General features: G+C 46.2%; 1 protein-coding gene and 1 long non-coding RNA gene across 2 annotated transcripts in view; one reads left to right on the forward strand and one right to left on the reverse strand.

Annotated features, from left to right (window-relative positions):
• LOC135907206 (uncharacterized) overlaps window positions 1–19,788 on the reverse strand; it is a 63,228-nt gene that overhangs the window by 22,163 nt on the left and 21,277 nt on the right. The window contains exons 9-12 of the mRNA XM_070525909.1: window positions 12,809–12,886; window positions 7,174–7,387; window positions 4,936–5,086; window positions 2,449–2,573 (exon numbers count right to left, since the gene is read on the reverse strand). Coding sequence (XP_070382010.1) covers window positions 2,449–2,573; window positions 4,936–5,086; window positions 7,174–7,387; window positions 12,809–12,886 — 568 coding nt within the window. The remainder of the gene's footprint in view (window positions 1–2,448; window positions 2,574–4,935; window positions 5,087–7,173; window positions 7,388–12,808; window positions 12,887–19,788) is intronic.
• LOC139049968 (uncharacterized) overlaps window positions 1–19,788 on the forward strand; it is a 37,892-nt gene that overhangs the window by 10,074 nt on the left and 8,030 nt on the right. The gene's annotated exons all lie outside the window — the stretch shown is intronic.

Here is a 19,788-nt window from a genome sequence, read left to right on the forward strand (position 1 = left end):
TTTAACGTACTTAACGCGAGAAACACAATTCTAAATCTCCCTAGTGAATATTTTATAAACGCCACATTTTTTGCTCATGCATTTGAGCGTATACACGTATCTTCCATATTGTTTTTTTCATGGTATTTAAGTTTGACTCCGTGGTGTTTTCAGTTATATGGCAGGGCAGGGAGATAACATTTGCGCAGGCATTTACTGCATTTTCTACATTTAATGCAGAAAGCACAACTCACCCATACAGATTGAAGTTTGCCTACACATTACCTATAGGGTGCAGCTTACACCTCTAGTCGCTAATCTGGCTCGTCGAAAATTTAATTGGACGAGATTCCTTCCATCTTCAAATCCTCGTTGAGCTGCCAAGCACGAGATCGTGGGATCAAATCCCGGTCACTGCGGCCCCGTTTCGATATGGGATGAAATACGAAAACACCCGTGTACTTGGATTTGTGTGCCCGTTAAAGAAGCCCAGGTGGTCGAAATTATTCTGGAGTTCCCCACTACGGCGCACCTTATAATGAAATCGTGATTTTGGCAGGTGAAACCTCAGATTTTTAACGCGACAGCGTTAAGGAGCTCGTGTCGCAGAAAAGCCGGTGGCGTCGGCGTCGGCGTCGTCGGCGTTGGCCGTGAGCGATAAATCCCAGCAGGCAGTTCATGAATAAAAAACAACTTGCAACATGGGCTGGGTGGGAATCGAACCAGGGTCTCCGGAGTGTGAGACGGAGACTCTACCACTCAGCCACGAGTTTTTTTTCTTTATTGTACTCAGCCACGATTTCGATGCTTCAAAGCGGTACAAAAGCGTCTCTAGTGAATGTGGTGTTGCCTAGAAACGAGCTGTTTCTAAGGCTCAGGCGTGCGTCGCTTGCTCAGGCGCACGTTTCGTTGCCGCGCCGAACGCGGCGCTGCTCGACGCTCACCGCGTCCGATGCGGGACGCGTAGTCGCTGCGCCGTAGCCCACTGTCTTACACCCCTTGGCGGGTCGACGGGAACGCTGTCGCGTTCCACTCTTGAAGGCGAAGCTTAAGCGTCCTCCAATTTTTTTATCTTTAAATACACAAAAAGCTTAGTTTGAGAACTCATTAAGATTTTTTGTTTCTTCGGTCCGCTTTGTCGGGTTTAGAAAATGCAGACTATGTGCGAGGTATGTCAACAGGAAAATCAAACATGGCAGCATCATGTATTTTTTCTTCACTGCATCGCCAAAGCATCCATCCAGCCACATGAAAATGATGTCTAACGTAAAATATTCTGAAAGTACAGCGAACCGAGACAACTAGCAAATATCGTGCTCAGTATGAGCGAGAACGCCCGACCGCTTTGTCACTTGCTTGCATGTAGCTGCAGCTCGTACTCAGCGCGATACTACACGACGCCATAGGGACGCATAGAGCAAACATTGAGCCGTCTGTTCTCCCTCTCTTATTACTAAAACACCAAGCACATAATATTGAAATTTGCAGCGGAAATCCAATGTGAAGTGGCTCACGAGGTAGGAGAGACGTTTTAGGTATAAATTTTGTCATCTGTGCCACTGTTTTGGTTAAGCACCATGACGCGCACAACTGCGAACGGAACAACCTATGGCGCTAATTTGGCTAATAAAAACAAGGGTCCTTGTTTAAATCAGCTAGCATGGCGCAAAGAGAAACTACGAACCATGTTTGAGGCATGACATTGGGGAAAGGCGGTGGTTTACAAATTATTGGCAACGCTGTTATTTAGGCCAAGGTTGTGATGGTTTCGCCACACATGGCTCGTAACATTCCATTTATATTCTTTGAATCAGAAGTTATGCCTTTCAAAGTCATTTTATGGCTGCGAGAAGCATTGCGGATAGCCGCAGTGTGACGCCCTGGAAAACTTGCATCTTCTGCAAACATTTGTTATTAACTTACACTTACACTGCATAATTTATTGTTCGTTGATCACAACATATTTGCTGCTTCAACGAAATAGAATGAGGTGCCTAGCGTAATTCACTGAGAAGAACGCGAAAAGGTAAATTTTTTTAATACGGCGTAATAATTTGGGGCTGGACTGATTATTTTAGAGCGCATTATTCGCATAGGCATTTCAAGCTTTCGATAGCCATTAGGAAGAGAGTGGTCCTCATTTCCTGCTAATATAAAATTTCTAACATTTCTGGTTCTCCCGAAGAAGCGGGGAAACTCAGTAAGCGTGTCATATAACGCCTCTAGAGGCGCCGAAAATGAAGGCTTAGCAATTTTTATTTACCCTCTAATTAACTGAAAATTTTCCTGTGCACTGCCCTTCAGCTTTTTCACATTTTGTCACAGTATAAATTTCGTGAGCGACTTGATTTTTTTCTGAGAACATTATAAAAAAACATGGATATAAAGTTTGTAAGTGCTTCTAGTTTCATTAAAAGCTTTGCTGTAATACACAATGGAAAATGATATGTTCAGATATTCCATACTTACTTGACAGCATCGTAGAACATATCGCTGAGTACGCCCATCGCGTTATCGCCGCGATAATTGAATATGCCGAGAGCAAGTAACGTTTTCGGGTTGACGTTTGTTGACCCTTGTAGAGCCTTCAAATGCTGGAAAATCAAAATAAAGTTGGAAAAAACAGACGAATTGATTGCGTGGGTCAATGGCAAATGTAAACAGCGAAAATGGTAATACAAATATACAATTTGTAATGATAGTTTCGTTTTTAGGTGTGTTTATTTCTTCTGTTTGCGTTTTTGGTTCACATAAAGAAATCAGTGGCATTTGATCACGAGGTGCCATGTTCGAGCGTGTTTAGGGGCGGGGAGTAGGGCAGGTGGACACGCATCTTTTCTAGCCCGGCCGCGGCTGTGCATGCATGCACGTGTAGTTGTGCGCGTATGCTGCACGTAAGCTTTATCTGTGGCGGGTGCAAAGGTCAAGCGAGCCGAGATGGCTGATGGCTGCATTTGCGTTGTGAACCCATGCGCCTAGTGCTGCTGGTCGCGCAATCTCACGTTTTGGAGATGCGCTGAAGCGAGAGGCAGCGGAAGCGTTTGCTTCTTTCTGTTTGCGCTCATCCCGCCAGTGTCGATACAGCGTGCGTTCCCGGTCATCGAGTGAGTTCGCCTGTGCCGGCGTGAAACCATATTTGTTAATTTAAATATTAGGCGAAGTGTTTGCTCCAGTATATGTTGTTGAAATACCAATCTATTCTTTGCATTGTTGCCTAATCCATCTATATAGTCATCAATACTTCGCTTTCGTGCAGAGTGGTGATCTTCTGTTCTTTTTTTAACTACACGAGGACACTTAGCTTTCTTCGGGAAGGTAGTTGAAATGTCAGATTTCCTGACAGCACGCAGCCTTGCACGATGTCTACAAAAAACAGTTACTATAAATAGTGAAACCTCTACATTCGAATACTCTACACTCGCCTTTGGGTTTTTGGGTTGCTGTATTGTTTGTGTTGTGGTTTGCGAATATTTGGATATGCCATAAGTAGTAAAGTTAGACCTCGTTAAAGATCATGTTTTAAAACGAACCCTTGATGATACGGACAGATTTGGAAATATCTTGAAGTTCTCAACGACAGCCTAAGGTATATGAACAAATTCACAGCTTTTAGTGTGCCCGAACCTGATATCGCGCAAATATAAACACTCTTTTGTTTGTGTGTGTGTGTGTGTGGTGGTGGTGGCTTAAAATTTCATTTCTAAAAGTATCCTGAAGGAGCGCAGAACGCATTTACCACCTGTTTAAGTCGCATCCTCATATCGCATGGGAAGTGCATATCGGGATTGCTGTTTTCTGCCTTTGCGTATATTCACTCCTGCTTTATTCCGGCAGCTAGACTACGTGCCGTTCATTTTCTTGGTTGTCTGTTTGCGTAACCTATGTCGTGCTTCGTTCCCGATCCCTGACTTCTCTCGCTCGTCTTTGTTACGCACACTGTTAACAAAAAACACAACAAAAAGACACCGACAATTACGATACGCCCTATTGCGAAGCTTGAGCGAAGCTCTGTACGGGTTTCCATTTCTTGTTGTCAATACTTTGTATTAAGATTATATGGGTACGCGGTTTATAATAACAAGAAAACGCTGTGAGTAGCACGCATTGTTTCCGTACTGACGAAGCACGGTACTCTGGCGCCACAGCGTAGCCATCGTCGGCGAACAGCCCGTCTTGCGCCGCACTGTGCTTTCCTTCTCACGGTTTCGTTCCACAAACGAAGAGAGCGGGCCCTCGGTCGCGGCGGAATCGTGCCGCCGGTGACAGCGGCGACAACACCCAAGGGAGCGTCGCATCGAGCCTTGCCCGTAGCCGCTCGCCATCGCACCTTTCAGGGGCAGTGATACCAGTCACATGCACTGGTACCGTGGTCTGACATGAGCAGCTGACGCCTCGGGCGAGCGAAGCACTCCCCATCTCAAGCGACCATTGTGACGTGATAACGCGACAGCTAGTGATACTGGTCCAGTGGAGATAGCGCACAGTAGTCTTTTGTTTGTCCACGTGACACGAAATCGCACTTACTGGCGCTCATACCGTGGAAAACTGGTCAGTGAAACAGCAAAGGGCTAAAATTTACGATTTCTCGAAGTACGAAAGTTCAGAAACGTCTTACAATCGTGGAATATAGTTTTTTCTTTAAATTTGTGTGTTGAAACCGGGTGCCGCGTTACAAACGAGGGTGCGTAAGAGCGGAGCTTTAGTTGTACCAAGTAGTCCAAAGGGTGATGTTCCTGCGGGAACATTCACACGTACAGGTATTATGTGGCCATCCACTGCACGTGTCTTTTATTCTGTCCGTGAGGCGGACTTGATAAAGCGGTATGGCTGGTAAACTAAAATTCTCATCCGACCAACGCATGCCAAAACGCTTATTTTAGGGAACAGAGCAACCGCACTGTCAAAAAACTTTAGAATGCGATGTGACACGCACACCAGGAGTAACGATGTACTTACGGCAAGAAGCGCTTTCGCCTTGTCGTATAGACCCTTTACTTTCGTTGATGTGTGCAACACGTTCAACACGCCGTAGTTCTTGATGTTGTTCATCGAATGTGATTGCAGGTTCTCTTCGGTCGTTCCGTTCATACTCTCCGGGGCTGAGTATCTGAGAACGAATGAACGTAGTGGAATGTTATACACTTTTCGTGGAGCATTTCGCAGAAATCCTAGAACATAGCGATGGTTTCCACGGCGGAATGTAACAATAATTATGTCCACTTTAGACGCCTGAGTAGGTTCGGTAGGCGCAGCCTTTTTTGCGAGCCCCTCCGAAATTTCTTCGCTGTGTCTGTTTGCTGGGTGCTGCTTCTGCTGTCTTGCCGAATGGCTCGCATTCAATGTTGCCAACCTCGAAAGCAAATTTCCACCTAATTCGGATAGAAAAAAATTGCATACATTTCTCAAGATATAGAGAAAATCCGGCTGTTTAGTGTGTTCTCTGTAAGATCAGCTGCTTTCGTGCTGTGCAAATATATTTTAGATGTTACTTTTAATACATATTTATGTATTCATTCTAAAGGATTTATTCAAGTCACTGTGCTTAAGCTAAAATGATGAGACAAGTGAAAGTTGCACTGCTGGCAACGGTAATTTATTTGTGCACAGCCTCGACATTGTCAAACGTAGGAGCAAGATTATTCATATGTTAAAACACATGCATACATCAAGGAAAACTGCAATAAATGCTAAAATTAACGAAGGCTCTACGGCCCGGATGGAGGCATACGACCGTTCCCACCCGTTTTTCGCGTAAGGTGTTGCAAAAAAGATAAATGTTTCAATGGTCTATAGATCGTTCTTCCCAAGTCGTACATGTCTTTTCGCATGAGATGCATGTGCCGCTGGTGCATAGAAAAATCGTAACAGTGCGCTCCTAACAAATTTTGCTTGACATCATGGGTCGCCTGCAAGGTATCTGCTTCCAGTTTGTTGTTTGTCTTTGCCTTGACAAGGTTCATTTGAAAGGAAACTCTGTGCACAGTAGCGCTGCAGTGAGGGGGCCCGAAGAGTTTTCTCAAGAAGTCACTGAGTGTTGGAAACATAGGCGCACGTCACCTTGAGTGGTTTGTGGCACGGACTTCCGAAAATGTTCCACACTCACATCTGCAGCCAAACCTGGGTCAGTGTTTTCGAGGATGCCTCAATTAGCTGTCGAGCTTGTTCATGTTCTCTGGCGTAAACAATCAGGGGAACGAAGAAACAAGAGGAGCAGTCGACGCAACACGTATCTACCACAGAGCGGGGATCGTTTGCCTGTAGCCGCGTCATCTGTAAATTGACTAGCGGAAATCTTTTGATCATTTGACTTTGCCTTCAATGTAAAATTCCAAATATTTCAGGCGGAAGTTGTGCACAGCTGTAGGGTCTGCGTAAAGTGGTTTATATAACTCTGACGTTACCATGCCACCAAAGTAGACTTCCTCGAGTGGGACGAAGTTAGTTCGGCATTTGTAACGCAATCAATTGAGCAGCGTGTCACGGAGGTATCGGGGTTGCGATATGCTTCAACAATTTTTTAAAAACAGTAGAAATGCGGTCACTCGGCATGTGTATTCTCGCTCTATCTGCCTGCATTTCCTTGTTCAGCGTTGTGAACAGTTGGTGAACATACTGGAGTAAATACAGGTATACAACTTGGTCGTCGTGTCTTTCAATTTGCAGAGTATAGAATCCACGGCTAAGATTTGGTCCGACGTTTTTGCTGTGGTCGCAAGACCATGGCCTAAGAGTCCAAGGCTTGGTCCAGCGACCATGGCGATGGTCGCTGGACCAAGACGATGTCCGGTCGGGCGCCCGGTGAAGAAGCGCATGTGGTGAATTCGAAGCCACCACCATGTCGTCGTCATTTCACCTCCTGCTCTTTCTTACGAGACTGCCTATTTTACTTTTTAATGCTTTTGCGTGGAGTTTTTCTTCCCTTCAGCAATTTTTTCTTTGAAGGCGATTGGAATTTTCTGGTAGCTTCTGTAGTGGCTAGAAAGAGAAGCCTTATCAATATGTGATAAAGTGATAAAAGTTTCCTCTAAACCTGAAGGCAGGCTACAGCCACTAAACTACCGATGCGCACAGCACGCCTCAATTTGGATATTTCTCGGCGCCAGGTGTTCCCCGGTTTCCAATTCACAAAATTCAGCAGTTCTTATCAGCTGCACTGCTTTCTTTGGCATAATGAGATAACTAAAGGTCACTAACCGAATATCGAACCCGATTCCACCGGAAGTCTTTGTGAGGTTCTTCATTACCAGCTTGAACATTGCCCAGCTTTCTTCGGTTTCGATGCCGCGCATGTACCCGTGAACCACTGCGACGTTGGTGTAGTAGATGTAGTCGCACAGCCCGTCAGGCGGGATCATTTCGGGGAAGATGGCCTTTCCGCCCACCGTGCAGACGAGCTCGTCTACAGAGACTGCAAACAGGGCGTGAAGAAGAAGGGGTTCGGGCGGGAAAGAGAAGTGCCTAAGCGGCTTCATCCGAATTTCTCGGTCGATGTAGATCTAGTTAAAAAAAGTTTAAATGCTGGGACACCGCGTGAACCTCTCAATGCAGATTGTTGCTTCGAATGAAATGTGCTTCCTCGTTTCGCGGTTTCCCTTAGATGTTCAGGAATATTGCCGTCACATCCTAAGCTCTATAGCGTTTCGTGGAGCATATTGAAAAGTGTAAAGCAAGTAGGAACTACTTTGTACATATTATGAATAAGCAAACCTTTTTGTTGCCAGTATTTGTGCAACACTAAACATGATTCACGGTTATTTGTGTATAAACTATTAATTATATGTCAGCCCTTACATTATACGACCCCCCCCCCCCCTCTGCCGCCCAGAGTACGTAAAAGTAATAAATTTTATTGCAGAAACAGTGATAATCGACAGCACCTTTCAGTCTTAAAGCTCTGCACTGCAAGTGACCCGGTTTGTGTCTAGTATGATCTGCGCTGGTGTGTGGCAAGGTCGAAACTTATGCGTGCGCCTTTGGAGCAGCACCTTTGGAGTCTGTCTTCAAATTGAGAAGGACGAACTGACTGTGGGCCGCCCAGCGAGTGTTAGGAGGATAGCAGAAACACTTGGTTTTGCGAAGTCGTCCGTTCGTCGGATTGCGACTGGAAGTGACAGAGGTTTTTTCCGAAACAGCTAACACTTGAGCGAAATGCGCGACGAAAATAATGTTGTGTTAATTTGAAAACATCAGACGGCAGGGATAAATTCTCGCAAACGGTCGTCGTCGGCAACTAAACTTGGATTTACGAATGTGACATCGAATCGAATCCGCAGAGCAAGAACTGGAAAAAAAAATAGCCAAGGCTGAAAAAATAAACGAAATATTGTGGAAGAACAAAGAAAAAGATCCGCTCAGCATTTCTTCTGGGAGTTAGCTAAACGATGCGTAAGCATTTCCAATATATTAAAGACATGATGTTTCGTGGTCGCAACGTGGTGTGCTTCGAAATTATTGCGAGAACGACCGCGAAAGAATTCTGAAACGGAGAAGCGCGGTTTCAACACCGAGCTAATGAAGATTTGCACAAGGCGACGTGTAGAAGAGGCGAGTAGAAGCAATGTTCACTCTTGATGCGTGTTGCTGTAGTTGCCCCGCTCTCTGCAGCGTCGTTGAGTTATTTCTGTCGTAATCTGTATTGACACCAATACCCTGCAATTTTGCGTGTCCGTTATTCTTCAGTAAGCGGCGGAAGTCGTTTTGGCGCCATGACGGTAAATGCGACAGTGGTGCGGTGACACTAAGTGTTGCTCAAGGTGGCGCAACGTGATCTGATGACGCAAGCAAAGCACTGCGGGTGGTGGCGCCAGGTGCGCTGATGACGTTCCAATCCTTATAAGTCGTCGCCCCCCTTTAGCGCCTTATCTATCCGCGTCGAACCAATATGAACCGTCATCAACCGTGCTCCAGCCGCGGCTACGTCGGGCACGGTGGCGCAGGTCGTATCTTGAAAGCGATGTGCGATGCCGACAGAGAGTGCTGAATGCTGATAGCTTGGCGCGCCGTGTTCTCAGCGCTTGCTTGGCGTTGAAGAGAGACGCACGGGCGCGTATCTTGAAAGCGATCTGCGAAACGGGCAGAGGGCGGCCTGTACTGAGAGCTCCGTGAGCGGTGTGTTCTCGGCGCGTCGGTCGCGTTGAAGCGACACACAGCACGAAGGTAGAGTCCTTAGCTGCGGCGAGTTCTATCGTGAAAGCGTTCGCCTTACATGACGGATAAACGGATGGACGGGCGGGCGGTTATTTTGCCGAGTAAGCACAGAAATGCTTACGCATTTAAACTCTAATTTCTCGGTCTTGAGCGCGTTTTATATGCGTAAACATTTTGATGTCTACCCACCGAGGGAACTTGTTCGTCACATAAGACGAATTGTTATAAAGAAAATAATGTATAAAAGACTAGTTTCTACCAAGGCTTTGTTGAAAGATATAATTTCGTGGAATAAAAGCCGTCGCTACAACCACATGCAGAACTGACTTGGTGTGTTGAACACATCAGAAAAAATTCCAGTTTCGTGAAAATTTAATGCCAAACCATCGCGTACCCGTTGCGTTTCCGTGGTCGCAGGATGCGCCTCCCGCTGGGGCGTTCCTTCACGAACCGAAATGCCACGAATCTCTGAGGGCTCATGGGCTTCACGTCGCGCAACACAGACAGCAGTCAATGACTTGATAAGGGCTTTAAAGAGTGGTGAGGGGTTAAAGGGGTCTCATTACATTGATAATGGTTCGACGCGGATGGATAACGTTCTAAAGAAGGATAAGGGCTTAAAATGGTAGGATCAATTGTGATAATTTTAGCAAGGCAATAGGAATTATCAGTTAATCCTGATTATGGTTGATAAGGGTTGAATCAGGCTCGATCAAGTGGATAAGGACCGTTAAGAGTTGAGAAAGGTTTGATCATGTCTAGTATGTCTGATACCGCTGATAAGGACAAATGAGGTTTCATAAAGATCGGATGGAGTCTGAAAAGGTAACCGATAAAGGTGGCTAAGCGTAGGAGCTAGTCCAATAAGGTTGATAACGACTGCTATGGGTTGATAATCTTTGTACTGGTCGCATCAAGTTTCCTAACATCGATAATGCACCGGGCGCCATAGATATGAGGAAGTTGCACGATGCTTACGCATACTTAGAGTATCCCTGAAGTGTTCTTTTCTTTTTTTTAGTGCGATAGAATTGTGCACTTCAAGTTTGTACCTATAGGTCGAAAGGTTAATGAGGCTTTTGCGTGGAAGCCCTGACGCGCATGAGGAATTGTCTGCCCCCACGTGCGACCAATTTTATTGAAAGAGGGGCGATCTATATTGTGCCACGAAATTGAAAAGCAGCAGATCACGTGTTCTCTAACGCGGATGTAGAGAAGTCCTAAACATATTTGCGTATATATCATAAATCTGTGTTAACACAACTTGCGCCACCATGCTCCACTCGACAAATTACGACCATCACTTTGGTTGCCTTGACGTGACTGCGACGAAGTCTCAACTGTGTATATTCGTCCGTGGCGAACTATGTAGCTCATTAACGCACACATAGCCTGACATTATTTTCTCATTTGTGGAGTGCATAGACGTTAACTTTACATACCGTTACACGTTACGCAGAGTGAAAATAAACGCAGGTGCTCCCACCGTACTTAGTTGTACACAAAATTTAGGTGGATGTTTAAATAAGCTTCACTTCAGATAGATTTACGCGTGTACGTTATACCTGCACATTTATTGCTTTCCGCTAATCCTGATTACAATTATCGTTCTTCCGCAGGCTACTGCAAGTAAGTGTAAGTAAGTTAGCTAACTACAGAACGCTATTGCAAGGCTCTATGCTAACTGCTTGCGTACCAGTAATATGTTACGAGTAATACGTAGAAGATCACTGCCCCTCAGGTGAGTACTGGTAAGGCACAGCTTTTACACACTTTTCTCTTGAGGGAGAATGGCAACCTGCTGTGCATGGAATGCCGGCCAAACGGACCCCAGCTGATTCTTATTCTTCTGAATATTTCAGTCTCATGATCCGGATCCACGGTCACTACCTGCCCTAAGTAGATGTATTCCCTTGCCCCTTCCAATACCTCGCTACCTATCATAAACTGCTCTTCTCTTCCGAGACTGTTAAACATTAGTTTTCTGCAGATTCATTTTTAGACCCAAGCTACTGCTTTTCCTCTCCAGGTCAGTGAGCATGTACTGCAATAGGTCCCCTGAGTTACTAAGCAATGCAATATCATCAGCGAATCGTAAATTATTAAGGTATTCTCTATTACCTCTTATCCCCGATTCTTCCCAATCCAGGTCTCTGAATACTTCCTGTAAACACGCTGTGAATAGCGTTGGAGATATCGTATCGATGCCGTTCATTATTGGGATTTTGTTGCTTTCTTCATGGAGGACTACTGTGGCTGTGGAGCCGCTGTAGATATCTTTCAGATTATTTACATACGGCTCGTCTACACCCTGATTCCGTAATGCCTCCATGACTGCTGAGGTTTCGACTGAATCAAACGCTTTCTCGTAATCAATGAAAGTTATATATATGGGTTGGTTATATTCCGCACATTTGTCTATCACCTGATTGATAGTGTGTTCACGCATAGTGACAAGGCCTTTAGCCTAAGAATCAGCCGTGTTATAGCGTGTATATGGTTTAATGTTGAGTAGCCTTTACGGAACCCTTTCTTATAGATTATGTTGGCGTTCTTCCAAGATTTCGGTACGCTCGAGGTCACGAGGCATTGCGTATACAGGGTGGCCAGTTATTCTAGAACAATCTGCCCACCATCCATCAACAAGTATGCTGTTACCTAAGCTCCCAGGGCTTTTTTTACTTCTTCCGGCGATACTTGTGGGATGTCAAATTCCTCGACACCATTCCATCTTCCATTACCGTCGTGGGTGCCGCTGGTACAGTATAAATCTCTATAGAACTCCTCAGCCACTTGAACTATCTTATACACATTAGTAATGATAGTGCCGGCATTGTCTCTTAACGCAGACATCTGATTCTTGACTATTCCTAGTTTCTTCTTCACTGCTTTTAGGCTTCCTCCGTTCCTAAGGGCATGCTCAATTCTATCGATATTAGGCTTCCTTATGTCAACTATCTTAGACTTGTTCTATAACCTGGAAAGTTCTGCCAGTTCTATTCTAGCTGTTGCATTAGAGGCTTTCATATTTGGGCGTTTCTTATACAGATCTTTCGTCTCGTGCGATAGCTTACCGGTATACTGGACATAGTGAAGTCTGAATAAGTGGGCCGATCCCGAAGGTTGTGCCGTGCAAATTATGTGGGCCGCTCCTGTGGGTATGCACTGTCTAAAAATGGTCCCCCCATCTCTAAGGTAGTGCAGCTTAAAAATGTTCGCTTTTAGCGTGGGTTATGCTCAATCTAATGATGTTGGAAGATCCCGAAGATTTCGTAGTGGAAAATTTTAAGCAGACGTACGATCCTTCTACTTCTTCCAAGAGAGGTCGAACGCGATACAGTGCCGTGCACAGTGACACCGCCCCATCTTCATCCCTAACTCCCCAAGGAGGATATTTTCTATCTACGTCATCTGAATGTTGAATTGCCTAGTAAATTTGCTTTTTTTTTCAGTTCATAGCTGTGTAGCCGCTTTCAACGTTTGCATTGTTTTTGGCTAACATGAGCATAGCATCAAATAGTAGTGCAGTAGCAATATATATTTATACGGGAGTCTTCTCGCGAACGCTTACGCCATGGTAAAAGCATTTGAGCACGTGTTGGTACGAAGACTCCCTTGATTGGTGCCGAATGGAGCACCGGACTGCGTAGAAGCGGTTAAAGTTTACGATGCCAGTTCTTACATGGTTTCGTAGTGTCCGTAGGCGTTGGAGCGGATCCAGTTGTGTCCTCAGGTGTTCCTGGACCAGCAGGCGCTGTTCCTGAAGAAATTACGTTTTATTCGAAACCTTTCGGTCAGCAAAGAAGGGAGGAATTTCACGGGCTTCGGTACATTAGGGTTAAATTTCACATTTGCTACGTGCGACCATACAGTTTATTAGTTAAAGGTAATCAGTAATTTTAGCGAGGAGCCTGGGGATATGGGGATTCAAGCAACAACTGCTGCTTGGGGATTCAAGCAACAACTGCTGCTTTAGATAATGTACCTCAACTCACCGAGTTGCAGTACTTAACATAGGTGGCAAGATATAAATCAGTAATTTAGAAAAACACTGGTAAATACTGTATGTTTCCGCTATCCTGCACCGAGCTTAAAAAGAAATGAAAGCTTTTGATGACGATGGATATAACTGCATCGTTTTTGTGTCCTTCGTTATTATTATTACATTTACGCAAACTTGACAATAGTTTAGGTGTTTGATCGCCTTCGAGAATATCAGTTTCAGTTGCTTTCGACGCGCTCTATATTGAGCGGCTCTTCTTTCCGCGCTTTAAAGAAAGCCTGCGAAATAATAACATGTATCGCGTTACAAAACGCCGGCGCGCAGGGACGACAATGCTATTTAATGAGCTGAGTACGAAAGTTAACCTTGCTGCATCTAGAGCATCACCCATCACATCGCATCGCGTTTGGGATTGTTTTATATTACGTGGCGTGCGCCGATTTCTTGTCGTCGTAAAATAACACGCACGCACGAACATGGTCACGGCAAAGCGATAACAAGCGTGAAGCAGCAAACAAGTTAGCTCGAGCGATTGTATACTGCGTACCATTCCTTGCCTAATTCTTGGCACTTTGCGGCAGGTACAGGCTCGTCCACTCTTAGGGTGAACACGGCTCACCGTGGCCGCGCTCCGGGGGGCGCCAGTGCGTCCGGGGCGGCGGCGCATCGAAGCGAAGCGGCGCTGGCGCATACGGACCCAGGGGAGGTGCTTCGCGTCGTCTGCTACAGCACTGGAGCGCGCCGCATCTTGCTTTGCTGTACACTTCACTAGACCCAGGTGACTGAGTGACCGAGGCGGCATTGCGGGAAGGCGTACTTCACTAACTGGAGCATTTTCCAGCGGGTTCCGTCTACAGCTTGTGAACAGCCTGCTTAATCAATATACCTAATCAGAAACAAGCTTCTCACCACATAAATCACTTAACATGTTTTTTATAAGTGATGAGGGTAAAAATACAGTCATTTCTTTTTCGCGTTCTTAATTAGGCTGGGGCCTAGAAGCGACGCTTGATAGTCGTGTCAGGCACGTAAGTCAGCCTGCAGCTGTTCTTAATTTCTCGAACGGTGGAGGTCGGGTTTGCAGCAGCCGCTGCAATAATGGTCGCTCTTTGCCGGGTTTACGGGGAGCATCCGCAATTCTTCCATCCTTCTTTTAAACCTGGACGATTCTATTTACAGTTTTCAGTGGGCTTTTTGTCATCTCCGATATAACGCGTTGAGCATAGTTTGTAGGCACAGATCTACAGTGCGTCGTCTTTCTTTTTCAGTACCCGCGACATGGCGAGTTTCCAAAGCACACCGGGGAAATGAAATTATCCTGCACTTTTACAGCGTTTTTATCACCCAAGTGCCATGGCAACCAGCAACCGAACAAAATGCAATTCATCATGCAAGTCGACGGAAATGCGTTTAATGGAAGCACCTCTGGTGTCTTTCGATTTGGCGAGTCATCCCAGAATCTGTAACTCCTGAGTGGCCATTCACCCAGTTGAGTAGTCGTTGGCTGCACCGCATCATCATATTAAGCTAGGATGGGGTAGCATGACCTACGCAAAAAAAAGGGGGGGGGGGGGGCTCAGCGGTTGATCGGGCTGACGCCCATGGTAAATTAGGCTTGGGCCGCGCTTAGCGTTTACAAACGGCGAGTCCGTTTGCCGACCACCGGCATGCTGTGGGCAGACGACACTATGCCGGCATCATGACCGTCCGTTTAAATGTCGTGGCCGCCTTCGTCCAACACACGGACCGGCCACTTCCCCACGACGGCAACAGCATCGTTTGTCCGCGGCAAGGGTTCCTGTGCCGTATTCATATTTGAGTTTTACCCACTCAGCCGAGCCCAACCCTCCCCCCCCCCCCCCCCAAAAAAAAAGAAATAAATTCCTCCTAATCTCCAAATTTATCCGATGCCCACCTCTATGGCGTAACTCCATGTGTCGCTTCGGGACGTATGCCGCACAATTAGCAAATTATTATATGCTAGTGAGAATATGCATTTGGCCCATTGTGAGGAAGTACTGAAATGAAATAGAAGCGAATAACGACTTAATTACCCGGCAAGACGTAATTTAAACTAGAAAATAGACATGTAGATTATAGATTTTCCACTTTAATTTCCTATACGAAACGGACGGAAACAGCATTCGCAAGCGGCGTGCATTGATTCCAAGGAGAGAAAACAACAACAACAACAAAAAAAACGTCGGCGCCATATGTTTTACTTCACCTAATCAATGTAATCAAATAATTGACCGACGATTCCTCAAAATGAGAATGCGACATCTCGGATCAGGTAGCCGTCAGAGGACCGGCACCGCTTCGGTGATTTTACACAAGCTGTGACAGCGAAAATGAATTTAGTTTTTTTATAGGATGTAGAAAGATGAAAAGGGGGTGTAAAATGGGCGCCAAATCAGTTGCTATGCCGGGGAGAGCACTTTTTTACATCGCGTAAGCACTCCATGCTCTCCTACCAGCGACATTAACGCGTCAATAAGAGAGTGCGAAGCAGCGCATATTACTTCTTAGTTGTTGTCGAAGTAATAGTATTGCCCTCCTTAATGGTAAAATCCAAGGCAAACATGATGATGCGTGATTGAACAATCGCTCTCTAACTTTCTGCGAAATTTATAGCGGGTTTCGGTCGTTTTCTTAAGTAAATTAAGCAAATTCGTGCTAGCATCAAGACATGCGCGAAACGGTGCGCTAGGCTCATACCATGATGACTCCAACCAAGAGCGCGCCTAATAGGTTTCTCGGTATGCACTACACCAAGTGCTGGGAAAGTAAAATAAGAGGGCCCCAGCCTAATAAAGAGCGCGAAAAAAATTACCGACGATTACGTTACTTCCTAATGCGAAATTTGAGCGCAGCAAATAAGCTGTTTCACCTTTTCGATAGATTGAGGCAAAGAAATCGAGCAACACATGTATGCGCTATCACAGAATTTTTTTTTTTTTATTTTTCACACGTATTCCTTTAACAAAGACTCCATTAACAGTTCTTGACAGTCATGAAGGAAGCTTTCTGGTCGGAGAAATAGACTGATATATGTTCGACTTGGTACACCAATGCTTGATTCTCAAAGACGAGATCTATACAAGTGCCTCGCGAGGTTGTCACAGCCGTGGGACTCGTTACGAGCGAGAGGAACGGGATGTTCTCCCGCATAAGTGTTAGGAAATTGCTGTTTCTCTTTATGTCAACATTAAAGTCCCCCACTACTAACATCGGTGTGGATCGATGGACGGTTAATGCGAGTTGCAGGAAGTGCACGACGTCTTTCGTGAGTGCGGTAGCGGACTCACGAAAGCGGTATCAGTCGGTCGCTGCTAGCGCTGGGGGGATGAAAGGGGGGCGGAGCTGGTTATGAGGCCGACGACAACGCGAAACCCAGGAACGGACGCCAAAGAGCCATTTGTGTAGCCAGCCCTCCTCCACAGTCTCTCCTCCTCCCTTCCATCATCCTCCCTCGCCCGGAGAGCCGACAGCGCGCATGCGCGGCGGCGGAGCAGCGGCGCATGCGCGGCGGCGGAGCGCGGCGGCGGAGGCGAGCTGGTTACGAGGCCGACGCCGACGACGACGACGCCGACGACGACGCGAAACCCAGGAACGGACGCCAAAGAGCTGCGCTCTAAAATGACTATTTTTACCCTCATCACATATGAAAAACATGCTAAGTGACTTATGTGGTGAGAAATTGCTTCTGTTTATGTATATTGATTAAGCAGGCTGTTCACAAGCTGTGGATGGAACCAGCTGGAAAATGCTAAAGTTAGTGAAGTGCGCCTTCCTGCAATGCCGCCTCGGGCACTCAGTCACCTGGGTCTAGCGAAGTGTACAGCAAAGCAAGATGCGGCGCGCTCCAGCGCTGTAGCAGACGACGCGAAGCAGCTCCCCTGGGTCCGTGTGCGCCTGCGCCGCTTCGCTTCGATGCGCCGCCGCACCGGACGCACTGGCGCCCCGCGGAGCGCGGCCACGGTGAGCCGTGTTCACCCTAAGAGTGGACGAGCCTGTACGTGGTTGCTAGTTAGGTTCTTGGCAACCTGCTCGTTCCTCTAGCAGAACCCGGTGCACTAACCATTGGGCGACGCTCGCTTTTTTCTTTCTTACCTTGTTCGGAAAAATACGTGCATACGTACAAAGTAGAGACACTGCTGAAAAATTTTATAAATCGTCTCGCTAGACTACTAATCTCAACAACTTCATAGAGGTCATGAGACACCAAACTGACGAGTTGCTGAAATCACTGTGGCTAACCAATCATTAGTTTTAGGGTATCCTGCATACACGCAACACTTTGAATTAGGCATACAGTATGTAGATTTTTTATCTAGGCCGATTTTCATACCATCCATACACGTTTCCCACGCGGTGCTTATACACAAAGGCATTATCATGTCATGTCATGCGTCAGTGCATGACGATAAACTTGTATCGAAAGGTCTTATCGGAAGTTTTTTCTTAAGGCGAAAGCCTTAAGAGGCTGATACACCGATGGTCTTGAAAACGCGGCGTGTGGTGCAGAAAGTCATGCGAGGTCGCATAGCGCAGATACGCGCTCGTGCTACTGCTCGCGCGTTCGTCGTTTTTTTCTTCCACAGCTGGCTCAGATGCCGCTTATCAAGTGAACAACAAAGGCAAAGTGTATGAAGATAGAGTTAGTTCAGGCACTCAAACAACGACCTTCGGTGGGAGTCGAACCCTGAAGCTTATGTGGAAGTCGAACCCGCGACTTTTGGTGATAAGGCCAATACAATTCAGACACAGTTAATAAATATAGGCTTCATTAGGGCCCTCGAACCCACGGCCTTTGGTGAGAGTCCGATGCTTGTCCTTTGGTGAGAGTAAATCCACTTCCTTTGACATTAATTAGGGCGAAGTTGATCAAGGCACACTTCATTAGGGTATTGTTTTTGCTCCCACACCAGAGCAGGAATTGGCCTCCCTGGTGCAGTATTCCGCCACTCCCTCCCAAATTACTCATCAACCAATGGCCCTCAGTCCCCACCCGCTGTCGAGCACCTCACCAAGGCGGTGGTCAGACCTGTAACGCAACCAAAGGTGCTAAGGATCTCTAGACTCGGACAGGCCGCCAATGGAAACTAACCCTGGCAGGATCTAACACCCGAACTTTCTGGAGTGGAGCTAACTTACGAGGTCTCTGGGGAACTATCACACACTCTTGGGGATTTCATCGGTCTTCGTGAGGTTAGAAGAACTGGTGAGGTTTGAAGAAATGGTAATAGCCGCGTCCTCTTCTATAGAGGACTTCCAGGTAAGAAGTAGAACGAGTACGATTCCTAATCCATCAGGATATAGCGGGCAACATTGACGAACTCTACAGCAATAATAAGCGAGTATCAGTAGACGTAATCAAACCTTATGCTCTTCACCGAATGAAACAAGTTGCACTGGCTAGTTCTTTCATTTGTAGTGTTTCTACGGTATACAGGGTGCCCCATAATTACTGACACACATCTTGCTCGATAATTTTGCATTTAATTTTAAACATATCTTCACATCGTTTCATCAACCATATTTTAAATCTGCCATATTTCGATAGTGTTTCATATCGAAGCTGCATATGACTAGCATCCCGGCATTTCTTCGAATTCGTCGAGAGAAAACTCAACCAGTCACAGCAGAAGGCGCGCTGCGCATGTTGCGCTGAGTTATCTGCAGCACCACGAGATGGCGCTCGCCTCCGTGCATCCGCGGCAGCGGCGCCGTCGGCCGTGCACAGGAAAGAAAAAGAAAGAACCTGAACGCTCGCCTTCGCGCATAGCGTTCTCCGCAGGTGCTTCCCGGTAAAAACTATGCTCACATAAGCTGCCTTTGCTGGGAAGCTATAGCTGTAGCACACGAAGCAGGTATTGATGGCCCTACACTTTCATATCTATAAAGGAACCCGCCTAGCAAATGGTTTAATTTGTGTTGTCATAGCGCTATGGGGAGGCCGCGTATAGTTAGGACTCCAGAAGAGCGGTGCGAAAACGAAGAGCGACAATAGCAACAGCAATGTCAACATGCACAACGGCGTTTTTCTCAGGCTCGGCAGGACTATTACCGAGGCTACGTCACGTTGGCCTTTTGGATCAGGTGATACCGCAGCTTCGCTGGCCAGCGACCTTCACAGAATGGATTTGAGCCCATTTTTTTGATACGTTATTTATTTTTAGGAGAATGCAACGCCTTCCTTTACTCCCATCCGCAATGTGTTCATTGAACGAGGCCGGGTACTCCTCCTAAGGTCGAAAAAATATTCTAAAAATTCACCGCAAGGTTCCCCATTGCGCTCTCAAACGTGGTTCTCATAACGACATAACCCGCAATGGTCATCCTGTCTCCACTGCTTACAATAATACAAATGTCATGAAGACAATCGAATACCAACACCGGAGAATCATCAAACTCTGGTCTTGGAGCTCAGCGTGTGTTGCAATAATGAGATAAGCGCTGCCTAAGGATCTGAATTTTCCTACTTTAAGCTGCAGAGAAGACATGGACTGACAGAGGTGCAAAGAAAGTGTAGATGGGGATAATATTGGGGGATGTTGGCACGGGCCGCGAATGGGGAACACTAGGTAGCTGTTTTCATCTATGAGAAAAATGTCAGGTTAGAGGGCTGTAGTGACATTCAGAACAGCTGTGTACTT

This window comes from Dermacentor albipictus, chromosome 9, assembly GCF_038994185.2.
Source record: "Dermacentor albipictus isolate Rhodes 1998 colony chromosome 9, USDA_Dalb.pri_finalv2, whole genome shotgun sequence".
Lineage (NCBI taxonomy): Eukaryota > Metazoa > Arthropoda > Arachnida > Ixodida > Ixodidae > Dermacentor > Dermacentor albipictus.